Below are 22,936 nucleotides of genomic sequence, written 5' to 3'. Positions count from 1 at the left end.
TGTCCTCAAACATAAAATCTCTCCATGCCACACATAACACTTGACAACACCTAACTGACAGTATTAAGTCTCTGTGACTCTAGATTTTCCAGCACTATGTGCTAGCCCTGCCTTTTGGCAAAATGGTAGGAGAGATAGACAGATATAGTGGACATGAACAGTAAAGTAGAAACATTTGGCAGTAGTAGTAAGTAGGAACATTAAGCAGAAGTAGTATGCTGGACTTTAGGTCGGAATATTAGGTAAACACATTAGATAGACACATTAGCTAGAAGCAGTTGGTAAGAAAACTAGGTAGAAGCCTCTAGAAACACCGCATTAGAACTGCCCTCTGCCAGCTGCCTGTCAAGGTTGAGGCACTTAAGGATAAGAAACAGCAACAGAGTTTGCCAGTTATAGAAAAATTTTGCTGCAACCATCCCCTATAGGGAGTTTACAAAGATACTGATAGATACTGAGAGATAGATCATTTTTATCTTTAGTACTCTGTCTCTAGTTGCTAAAGTTCTTATCATCATATCTTTCATGATCTGGCTTGGGATTGTTTGCTCAACTTTTTTAAATTCACAGTTCTTATTCATAATGATTCTCAAGTACCTAACATTCATCTGAATTTCAATTTATTTTGTAGGGCCTTTGTATGAATGGGACCAAAGTACTGTTATTTGTCCTTGGAAGAGGGGCTAAGGTCCTGGTCAAGAGAAGAGAGAGTGGAAGGAGGGGCCAGTGTCCATTTAGGAAATTCTGTTTGTTTAGAGGTACTGTAGTCCTAATATCATAGTATGAATGCAAGTCTTAGGACCTTACAAATGGAAGTATTTTTTTTTTTTTTTTTTTTTTTTTATTGCCGCTGTCTCCCGCGTTTGCGAGGTAGCGCAAGGAAACAGACGAAAGAAATGGCCCAACCCACCCCATACACATGCCTTGATTCAATCCACTGACAGCACGTCAACCCCGGTATACCACATCGCTCCAATTCACTCTATTCTTTGCCCTCCTTTCACCCTCCTGCATGTTCAGGCCCCGATCACACAAAATCTTTTTCACTCCATCTTTCCACCTCCAATTTGGTCTCCCTCTTCTCCTCGTTCCCTCCACCTCCGACACATATATCCTCTTGGTCAATCTTTCCTCACTCATTCTCTCCATGTGACCAAACCATTTCAAAACACCCTCTTCTGCTCTCTCAACCACGCTCTTTTTATTTCCACACATCTCTCTTACCCTTACGTTTCTTACTCGATCAAACCACCTCACACCACACATTGTCCTCAAACATCTCATTTCCAGCACATCCATCCTCCTGCGCACAACTCTATCCATAGTCCACGCCTCGCAACCATACAACATTGTTGGAACCACTATTCCTTCAAACATACCCATTTTTGCTTTCCGAGATAATGTTCTCGACTTCCACACATTCTTCAAGGCTCCCAGAATTTTCGCCCCCTCCCCCACCCTATGATCCACTTCCGCTTCCATGGTTCCATCCGCTGCCAGATCCACTCCCAGATATCTAAAACACTTCACTTCCTCCAGTTTTTCTCCATTCAAACTCACCTCCCAATTGAATTGACCCTCAACCCTACTGTACCTAATAACCTTGCTCTTATTCACATTTACTCTTAACTTTCTTCTTTCACACACTTTACCAAACTCAGTCACCAGCTTCTGCAGTTTCTCACATGAATCAGCCACCAGCGCTGTATCATCAGCGAACAACAACTGACTCACTTCCCAAGCTCTCTCATCCCCAACAGACTTCATACTTGCCCCTCTTTCCAAAACTCTTGCATTCACCTCCCTAACAAAGGATGTAAGGCATGTGTACGTGTAGGAAGAGAGGAAAGTGATTGGTTCTCAGTGAATGTAGGTTTGCGGCAGGGGTGTGTGATGTCTCCATGGTTGTTTAATTTGTTTATGGATGGGAAGAAAACATATGCACTTGAAATGAAGAGCCTTTGAACAATTCATGATGTGCATAGCCAAATATTTACCATGAAAAAAAATGAGTGCAAGTGGGTGTAGTAGCAAGCACTCGTAAACAGAGATAATTGACTACCATATGGTGTGCTGAAATGGGCAAAGAAAGTCAGGTTCAGTACGTTTTCCGTTATACTTTCTCTTCTCTTCCGTTATACTTTATCTTCCTCTTCTTATCTCTTGGCTGATTTCAGTCAAGAAGGAATTTCTTTAAGTATCATGACTGTCAATAACTCAAGATGATTCTGACAGCATCAGTAATACAATTAATTATTGGTGCATTTGTACTCTCTAGTGAAACTGAAAAAAATTACAAAACTGATGAGATACTGAATAGTAACCTAAATATTGAAGATATTTGGAAAGAGGGGCAAGTATGAAGTCTGTTGGGGATGAGAGAGCTTGGGAAGTGAGTCAGTTGTTGTTCGCTGATGATACAGCGCTGGTGGCTGATTCATGTGAGAAACTGCAGAAGCTGGTGACTGAGTTTGGTAAAGTGTGTGGAAGAAGAAAGTTAAGAGTAAATGTGAATAAGAGCAAGGTTATTAGGTACAGTAGGGTTGAGGGTCAAGTCAACTGGGAGGTGAGTTCGAATGGAGAAAAACTGGAGGAAGTGAAGTGTTTTAGATATCTGGGAGTGGATCTGGCAGCGGATGGAACCATGGTAGCGGAAGTGGATCATAGGGTGGGGGAGGGGGCGAAAATTCTGGGGGCCTTGAAGAATGTGTGGAAGTCGAGAACATTATCTCGGAAAGCAAAAATGGGTATGTTTGAAGGAATAGTGGTTCCAACAATGTTGTATGGTTGCGAGGCGTGGGCTATGGATAGAGTTGTGCGCAGGAGGATGGATGTGCTGGAAATGAGATGTTTGAGGACAATGTGTGGTGTGAGGTGGTTTGATCGAGTGAGTAATGTAAGGGTAAGAGAGATGTGTGGAAATAAAAAGAGCATGGTTGAGAAAGCAGAAGAGGGTGTTTTGAAGTGGTTTGGGCACATGGAGAGAATGAGTGAGGAAAGATTGACCAAGAGGATATATGTGTCGGAGGTGGAGGGAACGAGGAGAAAAGGGAGACCAAATTGGAGGTGAAAAGATGGAGTGAAAAAGATTTTGTGTGATTGGGGCCTGAACATGCAGGAGGGTGAAAGGAGGGCAAGGAATAGAGTGAATTGGAGCGATGTGGTATACCGGGGTTGACGTGCTGTCAGTGGATTGAATCAAGGCATGTGAAGCGTCTGGGGTAAACCATGGAAAGCTGTGTAGGTATGTATATATGCGTGTGTGGATGTATGTATATACATGTGTATGGGGGGGGTTGGGCCATTTCTTTCGTCTGTTTCCTTGCGCTACCTCGCAAACGTGGGAGACAGCGACAAAGTATAATAAATAAATAAAAAAAATAAGTAAACAAATAAGTAAACAGTCAGAAGAAAATTAAATGGATTTAAAACAAAATTAGGCACATAGAATATATGGCTTACATACTAACAAAATACTGAAAAAAGACAAACCTTGTACACTCCTCATACAAAAAACTTAAATTTGTCTTACTTGCATATGCAGGAAATGTAAGCTATGACATACAGTGTACAGAGATATTTCACCTGAAACTTTATGTGTAGACTGTGGACAAGGAAAACAGGCCTGCCAATTAGAAATATTTAAGAAGACAATGGTATTTATGGCACTGTAAGAAATTTATGATGACAGTGGATAGTCATGATATTGTAATACTTGCACACAAAGAGGAAAAAATCTTACACTTTAGGCAAGGAAGATGGATATGACAAAGTTAATGTAGATCAAGAGGGTTTTAATCAACACGGAGAAAATGATGCTGATCATATACAAATGAGTTATGGATAAGCTATCAATTAGTCAAATGAATGACAAAACAATAATTCAGATCAACTTGAAAAAAGTATTAGAAATAAAAACACAAGTACAATCAAATGATAATAAAAGTCAAAAAGAAAGTTAAGAAAACAGAGATGGCATTGATAAATAAGGTGCAGGTGCAAGTGCTGTGACGAATGTGAATATAATCACCCCAAAATGTGTGTGAAAGCAGTCATTTTTAGAACTCTGGGTGCCAGATGATGTTACAATAGCAAGGTATGATTACGCATATCCAAAAATATGCTATAAATATAACTTTCATCCATTCAAATGGGGAGGCAAATGTTGGTAAGTGCACCCACAAAACCAAGCCCAAAAAGGGTGTGAGAAAAAGAGAAGTGCAAACTTAAAGTTCCAATACCAATGGAAAATGATAAAAATTCAAGAGCCAGTATAGAAAACAAAGAAAGTGCAAAAAAGGGAAGGAAATGACTATAACCATCTATGAAGAAAGATGACCCAAAAGATTTGAATAAAGATGGAAACCAGTTAATGGAAACCAAAGAAGGAAATCCTGGAACAAACACACACACACTTATCCAAACTCAGTCACCAATTTCTGCAGTTTCTAATTCGAAACAGCCACCAGAGCTGTATCATCGGCAAACAACAACCGACTCACTTCCCCAGCCCTTTCATCGCCAACAGACTGCATACTCGCCCCTCTCTCTAAAACTCTTGCTTTTACCTCCCTAACCACCCCATCCATAAACAAATTAAACAGCCATGGGGACATCACACACCCCAGCTAGACTGACATTCACTGGGAACCAATCACTCTCCTCTCTTCCTACTCATACACATGCCTTACATCCTTGGTGAAAACTTTTCACTGCTTCTAGCAACTTACCTCCCATGCCATATACTCTTAAGACCTCCACAAAGCATCTTTATCAACCCTATCACATGCCTTCCCCAGACCCATAAATGCTACATACAAATCCATCCATTTTTCTAAGCATTTGTTACACATTCTTCACAGCAAACACCTGATCCACACATCCTCTACCACTTATGAAACCACACTGCTCTTCCCCAGTCTGATGCTCTGTACATGCCTTCACCCTCTCATTCAATACCCTCTCATATAATTTCCCAGAAATACTCAACAAACTTGTGCCTCTGTAGTTTGAACACTCATCTTTATCCCCTTTGCCTTTGTACAATGGCACTCTGCATGCATTCCACCAATCCTCAGGCACTTCACCATGATCCATACATACACTGAAAATCCTTACCAACCAATCAACAACACAGTCACCCGCTTTTTTTTAATAAATTCCACTGCAATACTATCCAAACCCATCGTCTTGCTGGATTTCATCTTCCACAAAGCTTTCACTACCTCTTCTCTCTTAACCAAGCCATTCTCCCTGCCCCTCTCACTTTTCAAACCACCCAACCAAAACCCCCTAAATCTGCCACTGTATCAACAAACATATTCAACAAACCTTCAAATTACTCATTCCATCTCCTCTGTTATTACTTCCCTACTTGCCTCCTTCACCGATGTTCCTGTTTTTTCTTGTCTTATGCATTTATTTACCTCCTTCCAAAACATCTTTTTATTCATCCTAAAATCTAATGATACTCTCTCACCCCAACTCTCATTTGCCCTCTTTTTCAACCGTTGCACCTTCCTCTTGATCTCACACTTTCGTTTATACATCTCCCAGACACATTTGCAATCCTTCCTAGCAAGTATTGTCCAAGTGCCTATTTTTTCTCTTTCACTAACAACTTTACTTTGTTCATCACTGCTTCCCTAAATAAATCCCATTCCTCAACCACTCCCCTCACGTCATTTTCTCTCACCTTTTGCCATTCTACACCAAATCTCTCCTGGTATTTCATCACACAAGTCTCTTTTCCAAGCTCACTTACTCTCACCACTCTCTTCTCCCCAACATTCTCTCTTCCATTTTGAAAACCTCTACAAATCTTCACCTTCACCTCCACAAAATAGTGATCAGACATCCCTCTAGCTGTCCCTCTAAGCACATTAACATCCCAAAGTCTCTCTTTTACAAGTCTATTAATTAACATGTAGTCCAATAATGCCCTTTGACCATCTCTCCTACTCACATACATATACTTATGTACATCTCTCTTTTTAAACCAGTATTCCCAATCACCAGTCCTTTTTTGGCACACAAATCCACAAGCTCTTCACCATTTCCATTCACAACACTGAATACACCATGTACACCAATGCCACCTTCGCATTTAAGTCACCCATCATTGAAACCCAGTCTCATGCATCAAAGCTGCTGACACACTCACTCATCTGCTACCAAAACACTTGCCTCCCATGATCAGGTGGATAGGCACCAATTATCACCCATCTCTCTCCATCCACTTTCAGTTTTACCCACATCAATCTACAATTTACTTTCTTACACTATCACATTTTCCTGTAATTCCAGTTTCAGGAGCAGTGCTACTTTCTTACCTCTTGTCCTCTCACCAACCCCTGACTTCCAAGACTTTCCTAAACCACTGATCCCCTTTACCCTTGAGCTGTTTCACTCAGCTAGAACATCCAGGTTTCATTCCTCAAACATACCACCTATCTCTTCTTTCTCCTCATCTTGGTTACATCCACACACATTCAGACTTTCCAATGCTTCGCAAGTATTCAACCAAACATATATATGCTATGGATTACCAAATTTCAAATATTTACTCATAACAGATATGAGACCTAGAGATAAATTGTTATCACAAATTGCATCACAAATCATTACAGCTTACCCTTCAGCTCTTCCCAATGGAAAAATTTTTGAGAAAATATCATTTAAGAGATAAAACTGTCACAAGGCTTGAACCTGGACCTGGACATTACCTCAAAAACAGTCTTTGCAGCATAACCTTGGACATCCTCTCTGTTGACTACTATCTGTATGACGCGGTACCATACTTCCTCCGATACATAGTCGCCAGCTATACGAATGAGATTCAGGATGACATCCACATACCACGTATAATCTTGGGCATACTTTTCTGCCAGAATTGCCACTTTTAGCACCTATGAAAGATCAGACACTTTTAGAAAAAATTACAAAAATATTACATACAACAATTAAGTTTCTTCCAATTTTGAATCTTCATGCAAACCAAATTTAAAGTAAACTGAAGTTTGTGCTCAAGGTGAAAAGGTATGCTAATGGGCTTTGTGGAAAAGTACCTCCACAACATTTGGATTTTTACATACATTGGTACATTCTCATGCAGTCTGAGCATGTGATACGAATATCATAAATAAGCTCATTAGTACATTCTTTTACTTCAGCAAATATCAGAAACTTTAAATTTTGGCTGGTTGCAAAATCTTTTGGTAAACTTCAGTAATTACTTTAGTAAATATTAAAAACCTTAAAATTTTGGGTGCTACTTTTGATAATAATCTGTAACTACACTGGTAGATATACAAGCACTTCAATTTTGACTTATCTGCTAGCTCTTTTGATAAACTCTAGTAAATATCAGTGAATAAACTATTTTTTTTGCTGAGTATAAGGTTCTATTAAAGCAAATCTTGTTCTAGCTGGAAAGGCAATTCTTGCATTCTATCATGAAAGTGCTTTGTTAGCACACTAAATGAGTGATAAACTGTTCAAAACAATGTCTTTACAACGGTGGACATAAACTGCTAACACACAATATTCAAAACCAATTTGACAAAACCTAAGTAATCCAATTACATACAATAAAAAATTCTAGCACATTGGACATGGTTTAACACACTGCACAATATAAAAGCTGGGTTGTTAATCAAAACAAATCACTCAATTCTTGCCACTTGGCACCCTTCAGAAGATACATACACCTGTACAAATAAGTAATTCACCAATTTATACTTTTAACACAAGTGTTCTCTTGTAAAGGTAGGACACTTGGGACTATTTCACCAGTACATTCTAAAATTTCAAAAGTTTATTAACATTTTTTTCCATATTGAAGGCTCCAGTCACACACAAAAGTCAACATAAAGGCCAGCCTTAATTGAAGTATAGAGAGAATTATGATCGGGAAAGAGAACAGACAAGGAAAAGTATTTAAGAATTTCGGATGAATCTATCTGAAATGGCTCTCTCTGCATTATCTCTGTCACATACCAACATGTCTTTTAAAATGTGCCAGGTCACATTTATAGGGAAAGACATGAGTAGGTAAAGAGTTGCACAGCTTCAAGGTATAAGGAAAGAAAGTTATCAAAACAGCCCACCTGAGCAGAACTTTGTCACTAGATCTAGAGGTATTAGTTTCCATTCTAACAACTTTTTTTAACGGTTAGCATCATAGCAAAAATCTAGAGATTTTTAAAAATATTTAGCAACAATTCTAGAGAGTTTGGTATTTGTTAAATTTTATTGGGTAGAAACAAATATCAAAAAGTATAAATTACATCAGTTACATAAATTATGGTTTCTTAAATTCTGTATGGGTAGTTTGGTTATGTCATAGATGTGTCCAATACCTGTCCATTTGGCAACTGATTCTCATCCATCCAGAGTCTTAATCACCAGTACGCCAGTATCACGAACCAAGGAGTGACAAGTCTTGTTGCTTCCTTCATTTTGGTCATACTCTTATGAGCAATTGAAAATGGGCAAGACACAGTATACTCAATGTTTCTGCAAGGAGTGGCTCAAAGATGATAGGTTTAAAACTAGTTGCCTGAGGCATCTGGTGGTGGTGGTGGTGGTGGTGGTGGTGGTGGTGGTGGTGGTGGTGGTTGTGTGTGTGTGTGTGTGTGTGTGTGTGTGTGTGTGTGTGTGTGTGTGTGTGGGGGGGGGGGGGGGGGGGGGGGTTAAGTGTACAGTTTCTGCCAAAATTTGTGAAATACAGATGCACAGAAACAGCAACAAACACAGAAAAGTGGAGGAGCCATTCAGCACAGGCAGACTGTCCTACATTAAAAAAAGTCGGTGAATCAAATAAAGGTGAAGGAACTCTATGTTCGTAGCAGAGCATTGGTCTATTCATGTGGTGGATCACTTAAGTGTACAAACTGTGTTTCAGCGACAGTAAGGCTAGTAGTGAATCACAATCAAAACGATCAAAGTGCTCAAGTATAATTTGCAATGCTCTTGCTCCACTTCTCGTGGAAGACTTAAAAGATGATATTGGTAACGGAAAATTTAGTTTGATTATCAATGAGGTAATGATCTTGCTGTCTCAAAGATGCTGGGAATTGTCATTAGATGTAACTCTTAGTTTGCTGAAGTGCATTGTTGTGACATTTTAGGATTTAGTTGAACTAAACAAGTGTCATGCAGAGTCAATTTGTGAAGCAATCAAAATGTCACTCCATAACAATGGCTTGGAAATGCAAAACCTACAAGCAATTGGAACAGATAACACTTCTGTAATGACTGAGATTAACAATGGAGTGCTTGTATGATCGAAAGCTGAAGCACCCCATCTGCAGTTAATTAGATGTGTGTGCCACTTAATTCAACTAGCTGTTTCACATGCTGCATGTGAAACACTACCACAAAAATTAGAGTTTATGATCAAAAACACATATAACTGGTTTTCCCAGTCATCTATACATCAGATGAAATACATAAGTTGTATGAAAAAAATCAGTGATGGTTTACCACCCCTGAAATTAGTGCAGTTGAGCCTGACTAGGTGGTTATCTATTGAGCATGCTGTGGTGAGAATCCTGAAACAGTGGACAAAACACATTTCCAACTAGCAAAGTCAGATGAACAATGTTACACAACAGAACTGTTGTACTCAATGTTTGATGACAAACAAAATCATGTAAGTCTCTTATTTCTCAGACCAATACTTGGAGAGTTACAAGCTGCCAGAATTTTGAAGCATAAATGCAAGACCCAACAAAATTGCTGAGAGATCTAGTTTTGTTGACTGATCCTTTAAGATCAAAGACATTAGTCCTAGGATAGAAAATTATGCATTGCAAAGCGATTGAAGAACATTTGAATCCAGGCCTTATATGGGTTTTGAGCTTGGAAAGGAACTTGCTGAAGACAAATGTTCCCCTACATATGAAAGTCACATACGAGAGACATGCATAAAGTTTGTCACTGAACAGATAAAACAACTTTGCCAACGTCTACCTGGCAATATGCGTGTTGCAATCGCTTTCACTTTTGAAAGTTGATGAATGTTTGAAGCCCATCAAACCTGATTTAATTGAGTTGGCAAGGTTGTTTGCGGAGGATGCGAATTCCCTTACTCAAACTGATTTCCAGTGGAAGAAATCGCATCAAATAGTCTGGACAGAAACATCTAGCAAATTACATTTCTGGTCAGAAGTAGCAACTACAGAGATGCTGCAGGTGAAAATCAATCCCTGAATCTATTTGAAATGGCTCTCTCTGAATTATCTTTGCAACATTTCAACACTGATGTACACTGCACATTTAGCAATGTGAACTTGGTGAAATCAAAGTTGTGCAATAAAATGAAGCTATCAACACTTAAAGCAATTTTTGCCATAAAAAAAATCTGCTGTGCCAACTAAAAGATACCCAGGGATATCAAAAGAAAAATTGGTACAATGGAATCATACAACACCACTTTGGATCAAGCAAGCACATCACAAGCTTCCAGCAGTAGGCCTCCTCATACAATTGATGACTATGAGGAAGAAGACTAGGATGCAGTTATTACTCCTCATACAATTGATGACTATGAGGAAGAAGACTGAGATGCAGTTATCACTAAGTAATTTGTAAGAGTGCTTATCACAAACTAAGCATCATTATCTATTTAGAGGTTATGATAAAATTACTGATCTATAATTTCTGTTAAGCACTCTACTTAAAGTGTCAATATAACACAACTACAGCCAAATGAAAAAAAGGGGGTAAAAGTAAATGGAACTAGAGGAGTGGAGGGTATCCAGGACAGCAGCTCTTAAGTGTAAAGTAAATGAAACTAAGGTATTGGAAGGTATCCAGGAAAGCAGTGCTTAAGTGTGTGGGTGAAGTTTCTGGCATGCAATGGGTGATGCAGATGTATGAGAAAGGGTTGTGAATGGTGAAATGATGAAAAGTTATACAGAAATTGGAACATGAAAGGGAGGTATATGAACAGTATCTGCAGCAAAAGAATGTGAGACATAGGGAGGAGGACAAGAGAAAGTGGCTGCAGATCTTAGAAAGGTACAAGAGCTAAAAATGACGGCATATGATAAATGGAAAAAGATTATACATTTCTGAACTGAAAGAATAAAGAAAATGCTTTGAAAAGATGTAAAAACCGTGAGAACAAACTGGGGATACAATGACAAAAGTGGATGGGAAAGTAGTAATAAAGATGTAAAAGAAATACGAAGTGTATGCTGAAGAACTGCTGAAAATAATAAATGATAGAGATGCAGGTGTGGTGTGTTTTGCATAGAATGGCATGTAGAGTGAGAGTTATGGATAATGGGACGATGAAAATAGAAAAGGTATTGAGAACCTTGCCCAAGATAAAACACAATAAATCTATTCAGTTAAGTTTCTCAAGATAGGGAATGCTGGTGTTGTTAGCTGTTTAGTCGCTCTTTTCAAGGTATGCAAGGTATGTGAGATATCTGCCTGTGGGCTGGCCAAGTACCTGTATGGTGCCCTAATATAAAGGAAGGGGGGAAAACATTAACATAAAGATACTTTGTTCCTCTCTTCCGCTAGGTATTTGAATGAAGCAATTGTTTGTTTGTATCTGACAATATCTTCCTTAACAAGGCAAGGCAATTATGTTGGGGGGGGGGTTAGAGGGATTATTCTCACATTGACCACATGAAGCATTCTTCCTTAATCGTGGTTAAAAGACAAGTTCTGTACTTATAATTCCCTTATGAAAAAGTTACTAAATCAAATAGAAGACAAGACTAATGATAAAGTAATATAAACAAATCAAAATAATGACAAATGACTAAAACTTTCCAGAATGGCAGTCACAATTACTTCTAGATGGTGAAGAAATACTACAATCATGCAAGGAGTTTCTTTAATGATCTTAAATTAAGGCCTTAACACTACATTTCAGTAATATTTCTTACCATCTCTTCACGAATTGAATAATCTGCTGTTTCTAAGTAGTTAAGCATTTCTTGCACAATCTCTTCAGCATTACTTCTGTCACACATGGCATACAATAGATCCACAGCCCTTTGACGTACACTAACATCTCGTTCTGTCTGAAATATAAAAGAAAATCAGTCAAACATTAACCCTAACAGTCAAGTCAGCCACCCTAGTTAGGAAAGCCTACATCACCATAAAACGTTAACCATAAAATGTTAAGTACAATTACCTCACCAAAGTAACTGCCATTTTCAAGCAACAGCTTGCACTGGACTTGCCATTCAAAGATTCAAGAAGTTTTAAGCCTTCTTGCAGGCTATCAGCCAGATACCAACAAAATACAAATAGAATAACACCACTAAAATGAACTAAGGTGGGTGGATGGGACAAGGACTTGTTTTTAAATAATCTTGTGAGATAAATTAGTGTCAAAACAAAGTGGATAGCCTGATCCTGACAAAGATTTAAGCACATGCTCAATTCTATGGGAAGTGGAAAATGGTCATTCAAATGCCAAAGATACATCCAAGTATCTCTTGACCCCTTACAAGTGCATCTTTACAACATCAAGGGAATGATACAGGATATGCACTTCATTCAGTACTGGCTGATCATTAAGTATAAACTCCATATACATACCTATGTAAACAAAATGGTACTTCCAGGTTGGAAAAAAATTTTCTTGCTTACTGCATCAGAACCTCTGGACCCCTTACAAGTGCAACTTTACAACATTTCAAGGGAATGATACATGATATGAATTTTATTCAATATTAGTTTATCAGTCAGAAGTATAAATCCCTAACACATCCATATGTAAACAATATGGTACGTCCAAAAGAGGATGTGGGATTTTCTTTTTTTGTTATGTTGGAGGCTCCAGTCATGGGCAAAAGTCCACGTCATGGCCAGGCCTTAACTGAAATTTGGCAAGGATTATAAAAGGGAAAAAGATGAAAGAAGCAAAAGCTTTTATGAATTTTGGAATAAGTGAAAAACTATCTTTTACAATATGCCAGGTCATATTCATTCAATAAGAACCTATCTGGACCCCTTACAAGTGCCTTTTTACCACATGTCAGGGGAATGATACAGGATTTGGAGTTGGTTCAAAACTGGTTTATCATCCAGAAGCATAAACTCATGCACAGATTTCTGTTCAAACAAGATTTCTTGCAGTTGCTGCTAGCAGTCAGCAGATGCTTGACATAAAGCACCTCTAGAAACTGATAAAGCATGACTTCCAATTTGAATAAGAACAGGGTGCAGTTTTTTATGTCACAGAATATTCATACCTTATTTCATTTTTATAAGCAGTGAAATTATATAACAAAAACCTGTAAGTTTTCAGCCATCTACTCTCATCAACCAATAAAATCATCATTATCTGCATCAAAATGAACTCCACCTTACTCATACCTACTTTCCTCCAATCCTGCTCTGTTACCTCTTTCCAGTCAATGGCTTCCATTTCAATTCAGTCAATAAAACATTAAAACAAACATGAACACATAAGACTGATCTTACTAAAACTTGACCACATCACATTTTCTTCTTTTATATATGAAATGCTTTATCTTCTCTGCCATGATATTTCATTCCTGTTGTAGTCTGGCCAATAATCATATATTCAAGACATTTCCAATCTTAAGTCCTTAAAATATAAGACACTACTTGTATATCTGTCAATAATTTACGTTTACTACACATAAAGCATAGGTCCTATCCAGAACCACTTCTCTCTACTTATTTAGTAAGTGCTAATTAAATAAATGGTAAGTAATATATTACTCAAAACAATTAAAATTGACCAATCATTCTTACTTTGAGAGCATTAATAACAGTTTCTTGATGTTTCTTGACAGCTTCGTGGGAGAACTCCGAAGTAGCCAGAAGACACATGGTTTCCAGGGCAAGATAACGAAGATTAGTCTCACGGTGTGAGAGAAACTGACCCAACTGGTTACAAGCCCGCACCAACAAGTTTGGTTCACTGTTAAATCCAAGAGAATAAAGATCAAACATACTAAATTCTAATAAACTTCCATTATTGATTATTGTGCCAATACCAACTTTCAAAGAAGCGCACACACACACACACACACAATATACATATGAAATGGTCACTATGCATTATTGTTCAAGTCTCATCTGGCAAATATGTCTGTCATGCTTCCCAAGAAAAGGCCTCTCTCTTTTATATGTATGTTTTCTGTGGGGTAGGGTAGCAGCAGAAATGGATGAAGGAAAGCACATATGAATAAGTACATATTTATCTATTCTATATTTTGCTTTGTCGCTGTCTCCCGCGTTAGTGAGGTAGTGCAAGGAAAGAGACAAAAGAATGGCCCAACCCACCCACATACACATGTATATATATACACGTCCACACACACACATATACATACCTATACATCTCAACGTATACATATATATACACATACAGACATATACATATATACACGTGTACATAATTCATAGTCTACCTTTATTCATTCCCATCGCCACCCCGCCACACATGATATAACAACCCCCTCCCCCCTCATGTGCGCAAGGTAGCTCTAGGAAAGGACAACAAAGGCCACATTCGTTCACACTCAGTCTCTAGCTGTCATGTAATAATGCACCGAAACCACAGCTCCCTTTCCACATCCAGGCCCCACAGAGCTTTCCATGGTTGACCCAAGATGCTTCACATGCCCTGGTTCTATCCATTGGCAGCACATCGACCCTGGTATACCACATCGTTCCAATTCACTCTATTCCTTGCACGCCTTTCACCTTCCTGCATGTTCAGGCCCTGATCACTCAAAATCTTTTTCACTCCATCTTTCCATCTCCAATTTGGTCTCCCATTTCTCGTTCTCTCCACCTCTGACACATATATCCTCTTTGTCAATCTTTCCTCACTCATTCTCTCCATGTGACCAAACCATTTCAAAACACCCTCTTCTGCTCTCTAAACCACACTCTTTTTATTATCACACATCTCTCTTACCCTATTAATACTTACTCGATCAAACCACCTCACACCACATATTGTCCTCAAACATCTCATTACCAGCACATCCACCCTCCTCTGCACAACTCTATCCATAGCCCATGCCTCGCAACCATATAACAATGTTGGAACCACTATTCCTTCAAACATACCCATTTTTGCTTTCCGATATAATGTTCTCAACTTCCACACATTCTTCAATGCTCCCAGAACTTTCGCCCCCTCCCCCACCCTATGATTCACTTCCGCTTCCATGGTTCCATCTACTGCCAAATCCACTCCCAGATATCTAAAACACTTCACTTCCTCCAGTTTTTCTCCATTCAAACTTACCTCCTAATTGACTTGTCCCTCAACCCTAATGTACCTAATAACCTTGCTCTTATTCACATTTACTCTCAGACTGGTAAGGATCTTTCTGTTAGACTTAAGCAACATAAATATAGTATAAGAACGGGACAAGACTCAAATGCCTTGTTTAATCACGTTACAAACTACAATCACTGTATTGACTGGAGTAATGCCATCTCAGTTATTAACTCTCTTACCAAGAGAAATATCATTGAATCTTCTATTATAAATACAAAAAGAAATATAATCTTAATATTCGTGATGGTCTGTCTATACAAATTAGATAACTTTATTGTTGATAAAATTTGTAAAATGATAAGTTTATGAATGCTAATTGTATGTTTTGGACAATCACATGTTTACCAAATGGCATCCTAGTTTCGTCTCTTCGATGTATATCAACTGACTTATATTGCTCTCGTGTCTCCCCGATGATGCAATTATTACACGAAAGTGCACTCGGGAACTTATCATGTGTCATTTTCCCCGTGGACTCATAGGGATATCGTGATCACAAGCAAAACTGTGATCCTTTCCAATTATTTATCATTATTTTGCTTTGTCGCTGTCTCCTGTGTTAGCGAGGTAGCGCAAGGAAACAGACGAAAGAATGGCCCAACCCACCCACATACATATGTATATATATACATGTCCACACACACAAATATACATTCCTATACATCTCAATGTACACATATATATACACACACACAGACATATACATATGTACAAATGTACATAATTCATACTGTCTGCCTTTATTTAGTCCCATCGCCACCTCGCCACACATGGAATAACAACCCCCCCCATGTGTGCGAGGTAGCACTAGGAAAAGACAATAAAGGCCACTTTCGTTCACACTTAGTCTCTAGCTGTCATGTAATAATGCACCGAAACCACAGCTCCCTTTCCACATCCAGGCCCCACACAACTTTCCATGGTTTACCACAGACACTTCACATGCCCTGGTTCAATCCATTGACAGCACGTCAACCCCGGTATACCACATCGCTCCAATTCACTCTATTCCTTGCACGTCCTTCACCCTCCTGCATGTTCAGGACACAATCACTCAAAATCTTTTTCACTCCATCTTTCCACCTCCAATTTGGTCTCCCACTTCTCCTCGTTCCCTCCACCTCTGACACATATATCCTCTTGGTCAATCTTTCCTCACTCATTCTCTCCATGTGACCAAACCATTTCAAAACACCCTCTTCTGCTCTCTCAACCACACTCCTTTTATTTCCACACATCTCTCTTACCCTTACGTTACTTACTCGATCAAACCACCTCACACCACATATTGTCCTCAAACATCTCATTTCCAGCACATCCACCCTCCTCTGCACAACTCTATCCATAGCCCACGCCTCATAGCCATACAACATTGTTGGAACCACAGTTCCTTCAAACATACCCATTTTGGCTTTCCGAGATAATGTTCTCGACTTCCAAACATTCTTCAAGGTTTCCAGAATTTTCGCCCCCTCCCCCACCCTATGATTCACTTCCGCTTCCATGGTTCCATCTGCTGCCAGAGCCACTCCCAGATATCTAAAACACTTTACTTCCTCCAGTTTTTCTCCATTCAAACTTACCTCCTAATTGACTTGTCCCTCAACCCTACTGTACCTATTAACCTTACTCTTATTCACATTTACTCTTAACTTTCATCTTTCACACTACCAAACTCAGTCACCAGCTTCTGCAGTTTCTCATATGAATCAGCCACCAGCGCTGTATCATCAGCAAACAACAACTGACTCACTTCCCAAGCTTTCTCATCCACAACAGACTGCATACTTGCCCCTCCTTCCAAACCTCTTGCATTCACCTCCCTAACAACCCCATCCATAAACAAATTAAACAGCCATGGAGACATCACACACCCCTGCCGCAAACCTACATTCACTGAGAACCAATCACTTTCCTCTCTTCCTACACGTACACATGCCTTACATCCTTGATAAAAACTTTTCACTGCTTCTATCAACTTGCCTCCCACACCATATATTCTTAATACCTTCCACAGAGCATCTCTATCAACTCTATCATAGGCCTTCTCCAGATTCATAAATGCTACATACAAATCCATTTGCTTTTCTAAGTATTTCTCACATACATTCTTCAAAGCAAACACCTGTTCCACACATCCTCTACCACTTCTGAAACCACACTGCTCTTCCCCAATCTGATGCTCTGTACATGCCTTCACCCTCTCAATCAATACCCTCCCATATAATTTACCAGGAATACTCAACAAACTTATACCTCTGTAATTTGAGCACTCACTCTTATCCCCTTTGCCTTTGTACAATGGCACTATGCAAGCATTCCGCCAATCCTCAGGCAACTCACCATGAATCATACATACATTAAATAACCTTCCCAACCAGTCAACAATACAGTCACTCCCTTTTTTAATAAATACATAAATATATATATATGTGTGTGTGTGTGTGTGTGTGTGTGTCAGAGATGGAGGGACCGAAGAGAAGTGGGAGACCAAATTGGAAGTGGAAAGATGGAGTGAAAAAGATTTTGAGTGATTGGGGCCTGAACTTGCAGGAGGGTGTAAGGCATGCAAGGGATAGAGTGAATTGGAACGATGTGGTATACCGGGGTCGGTGTGCTGTCAATGGATTGAACCAGGGCATGTGAAGCGTCTGGATACACCATGGAAAGTTCTGTGGGGCCTGAACGTGGAAAGAAAGCAGTGGTTTTGGTGCATTATTATATGACAGCTAGAGACTGATGTGTGAACGAAAGTGGCCTTTGTTGTCTTTGTTGAGATGTTTAGGTAAGTATATTTGCGTGTGTGGATGTGTATGTATATACATGTGTATGTGGGTGGGTTGGGCCATTCTTTCGTCTGTTTCCTTGCGCTACCTCGCTAACGCGGGAGACAGCGACAAAAAAAAAAAAAAAAAAAATATATATATCTTTATAAATATGAGTCCAAGGGGAAAATGAAACACAATAAGCTCCCAAGTGCACTTTCATGTAATAATCACATCATCAGGGGAGACACAAGAAAGAAATATGTCAGTTGATATACATCGAAGAGACGAAGCTAGGACGCCATTTGGTAAACATGCGATTGTCCAAGACATACATATGTCTTGGACAATCACATGTTTGCCAAATGGTGTTTGGTAAAGTGTGTGAAAGAAGAAAGCTGAGAGTAAATGTGAATAAGAGCAAGGTTATTAGGTATAGTACGGTTGAGGGACAAGTCAACTGGGAGGTACGTTTGAATAGAGAAAGGCTGGAGGAAGTGAAGTGTTTTAGATATCTGGGAGTGGATCTGACACCGGATGGAACCATGGAAGCGGAAGTGAATCATAGGGTGGGGGAGAGAGCGAAGGTTCTGGGAGCGTTGAAAAATGTGTGGAAGTCAAGAACGTTATCTTGGGAAGCAAAAATGGGTATGTTTGAAGGACTAGTGGTTCCAGCAATGTTATATGGTTGCGAGGCGTAGGCTATAGATAGAGTTGTGCACAGGAGGGTGGATATGCTGGAAATGAGATGCTTGTGGACAATACGTGGTGTGAGGTGGTTTGATCGAGTAAGTAATGAAAGGGTAAGCGAGATGTTGGGTAATAAAAAGAGTGTGGTTGAGAGAGCAGAAGAGGGTGTTTTGAAGTGGTTTGGTCACATGGAGAGAATGAGTGAGGAAAGATTGACCAAGAGGATATATGTGTCAGAGGTGGAGGGAACGAGGAGAAGAAGTGGGAGACCAAATTGGAGGTCGAAAGATGGAGTGAAAAAGATTTTGAGTGATCAGGACCTGAACATGCGGGAGGGTGAAAGGCGTGCAAGGAATAGAGTGAACTGGAACGATGTGGTATACCAGGGTGGACTTGCTGTCAATGGATTGAACCAGGGCATGTGAAGCGTCTGGGGTAAACCAAGGAAAGTTTTGTGGGGCCTGGATGTGGAAAGGGAGCTGTGGTTTCGGTTCATTATACATGACAACTAGAGACTGAGTGCGAACGAATGTGACCTTTGTTGTCTTTCCTAGCACTACCTTACGCACATGCAGGGGGAGGGGGCTTTCATTTCATGTGTGGCGAGGTGGCGACGGGAATGAATAAGGGCAGACAGTATGAATTATGTACATGTGTATACATGTGTATGTCTGTGTGTGTATATATAGATGTGTAGGTATGTATATATGTGTGTGTGGACATGTATGTATATACATGTGTATGTGGGAGGGTTGGGCCATTCTTTCATCTGTTTCCTTGTGCTACCTCACTAATGCAGGAGACAGCGACAAAGTATAATAAATAATAAAAATAAAAAACCTGTGGTGGCCTTTGTTGTCTTTTTCTAGTGCTACCTCACACAAATGCGGGGTGAGGGGGATGTCATTTCATATGTGGTGTGGTGGCGACGGGAATGAATAATGGCAGACAGTATGAATTATGTACATGTGTATATATGTATATGTCTGTGTGTGTATATATATGTGTACATTGAGATGTATAGGTATGTATATTTGCGTGTGTGGACGTGTATGTATATACATGGGTATGTGGGCGGGTTGGGCCATTCTTTCGTCTGTTTCCTTGCGCTACCTCGCTAACGTGGGAGCCAGCGACAAAGCAAAATAAATATTTCTTTTATTATTTTGCTTTGTCGCTGCCTCCCGCGTTTGCGAGGTAGCGCAAGGAAACAGACGAAAGAAATGGCCCAACCCACCCCATACACATGTATATACATACACGTCCACACATGCAAATATACATACCTACACAGCTTTCCATGGTTTACCCCAGACGCTTCACATGCCCTGATTCAATCCACTAACAGCACGTCAACCCCGGTATACCACATCGATCCAATTCACTCTATTCCTTGCCCTCCTTTCACCCTCCTGCATGTTCAGGCCCCAATCACACAAAATCTTTTGCACTTTCCACCTCCAATTTGGTCTCCCACTTCTCCTCGTTTCCTCCACCTCCGACACATATATCCTCTTGGTCAATCTTTCCTCACTCATTCTCTCCATGTGCCCAAACCATTTCAAAACACCCTCTTCTGCTCTCTCTCTCATTTCCACACATCTCTCTTACCCTTATGTTACTTACTCGATCAAACCACCTCACACCACACATTGTCCTCAAACATCTCATTTCCAGCACATCCACCCTCCTGTGCACAACTCTATCCATAGCCCACGCCTCGCAACCATACAACATTGCTGGAACCATTATTCCTTCAAACATACCCATTTTTGCTTTCCGAGATAATGTTCTCGACTTCCACACATTCTTCAAGGCTCCCAGGATTTTCGCCCCCTCCCCCACCCTATGATTCACTTCCGCTTCCATGGTTCCATCCGCTGCCAGATCCACTCCCAGATATCTAAAACACTTTACTTCCTCCAGTTTTTCTCCATTCAAACTTACCTCCCAATTGACTTGACCCTCAACCCTACTGTACCTAATAACCTTGCTCTTATTCACATTTACTCTTAACTTTCTTCTTTCACACACTTTACCAAACTCAGTCACCAGCTTCTGCAGTTTCTCACATGAATCAGCCACCAGCACTGTATCATCAGCGAACAATAACTGACTCACTTCCCAAGCTCTCTCATCCACAACAGACTTCATACTTGCCCCTCTTTCCAAAACTCTTGCATTCACTTCCCTAAGAACCCCATCCATAAACAAATTAAACAACCATGGAGACATCACACACCCCTGTATAGGTATAGGTATAGGTATAGGTATGTATATGTGCATGTGTGGACGTGTATGTATATATATGTGTATGTGGGTGGGTTGGGCCATTCTTTCGTCTGTTTCCTTGCACTATCTCGCTAACGCGGGAGACAGTGACAAAGTATAATAAATAAATAAAACATCTGTATATGTATATAAGTTTTTTTTTGTTTTTTTTTTTATACTTTGTCGCTGTCTCCCGCGTTTGCGAGGTAGCGCAAGGAAACAGACGAAAGAAATGGCCCAACCCCCCCCCCCATACACATGTACATACACACGTCCACACACGCAAATATACATACCTACACAGCTTTCCATGGTTTACCCCAGACGCTTCACATGCCTTGCTTCAATCCACTGACAGCACGTCAACCCCTGTATACCACATGACTCCAATTCACTCTATTTCTTGCCCTCCTTTCACCCTCCTGCATGTTCAGGCCCCGATCACACAAAATCTTTTTCACTCCATCTTTCCACCTCCAATTTGGTCTCCCTCTTCTCCTCGTTCCCTCCACCTCCGACACATATATCCTCTTGGTCAATCTCTCCTCACTCATTCTCTCCATGTGCCCAAACCATTTCAAAACACCCTCTTCTGCTCTCTCAACCACGCTCTTTTTATTTTCACACATCTCTCTTACCCTTACGTTACTTACTCGATCAAACCACCTCACACCACACATTGTCCTCAAACATCTCATTTCCAGCACATCCATCCTCCTGCGCACATCTCTATCCATAGCCCACGCCTCGCAACCATACAACATTGTTGGAACCACTATTCCCTCAAACATACCCATTTTTGCTTTCTGAGATAATGTTCTCGACTTCCACACATTTTTCAAGGCTCCCAAAATTTTCGCCCCCTCCCCCACCCTATGATCCACTTCCGCTTCCATGGTTCCATCCGCTGACAGATCCACTCCCAGATATCTAAAACACTTCACTTCCTCCAGTTTTTCTCCATTCAAACTCACCTCCCAATTGACTTGACCCTCACCCCTACTGTACCTAATAACCTTGCTCTTATTCACATTTACTCTCAACTTTCTTCTTCCACACACTTTACCAAACTCAGTCACCAGCTTCTGCAGTTTCTCACATGAATCAGCCACCAGCGCTGTATCATCAGCGAACAACAACTGACTCACTTCCCAAGCTCTCTCATCCCCAACAGACTTCATACTTGCCCCTCTTTCCAGGACTCTTGCATTTACCTCCCTTACAACCCCATCCATAAACAAATTAAACAACCATGGAGACATCACACACCCCTGCCGCAAACCTACATTCACTGAGAACCAATCACTTTCCTCTCTTCCTACACGTACACATGCCTTACATCCTCGATAAAAACTTTTCACTGCTTCTAACAACTTGCCTCCCACACCATATATTCTTAATACCTTCCACAGAGCATCTCTATCAACTCTATCATATGCCTTCTCCAGATCCATAAATGCTACATACAAATCCATTTGCTTTTCTAAGTATTTCTCACATACATTCTTCAAAGCAAACACCTGATCCACACATCCTCTACCACTTCTGAAACCGCACTGCTCTTCCCCAATCTGATGCTCTGTACATGCCTCCACCCTCTCAATCAATACCCTCCCATATAATTTACCAGGAATACTCAACAAACTTATACCTCTGTAATTTGAGCACTCACTCTTATCCCCTTTGCCTTTGTACAATGGCACTATGCACGCATTCCGCCAATCCTCAGGCACCTCACCATGAGTCATACATACATTAAATAACCTTACCATCCAGTCAACAATACAGTCACCCCCTTTCTTAATAAATTCCACTGCAATACCATCCAAACCTGCTGCCTTGCCGGCTTTCATCTTCCGCAAAGCTTTTACTACCTCTTCTCTGTTTACCAAATCATTTTCCCTAA

General features: G+C 40.2%; 1 protein-coding gene across 3 annotated transcripts in view; it reads right to left on the bottom strand.

The window, feature by feature from the left end:
- AP-2alpha (adaptor protein complex 2, subunit alpha) overlaps positions 1-22,936 on the bottom strand; it is a 170,495-nt gene that overhangs the window by 91,752 nt on the left and 55,807 nt on the right. For all 3 annotated transcript variants that reach the window (XM_071675042.1, XM_071675044.1, XM_071675043.1), the window contains exons 8-10: positions 13,759-13,927; positions 11,910-12,047; positions 6,726-6,908 (exon numbers count right to left, since the gene is read on the bottom strand). In XM_071675042.1, coding sequence (XP_071531143.1) covers positions 6,726-6,908; positions 11,910-12,047; positions 13,759-13,927 — 490 coding nt within the window. The remainder of the gene's footprint in view (positions 1-6,725; positions 6,909-11,909; positions 12,048-13,758; positions 13,928-22,936) is intronic.

Source organism: Panulirus ornatus, chromosome 20 (genome assembly GCF_036320965.1).
Source record: "Panulirus ornatus isolate Po-2019 chromosome 20, ASM3632096v1, whole genome shotgun sequence".
In the NCBI taxonomy this organism is placed as follows: domain Eukaryota; kingdom Metazoa; phylum Arthropoda; class Malacostraca; order Decapoda; family Palinuridae; genus Panulirus; species Panulirus ornatus.
This window is presented reverse-complemented; position numbering and strand designations above follow the sequence as displayed.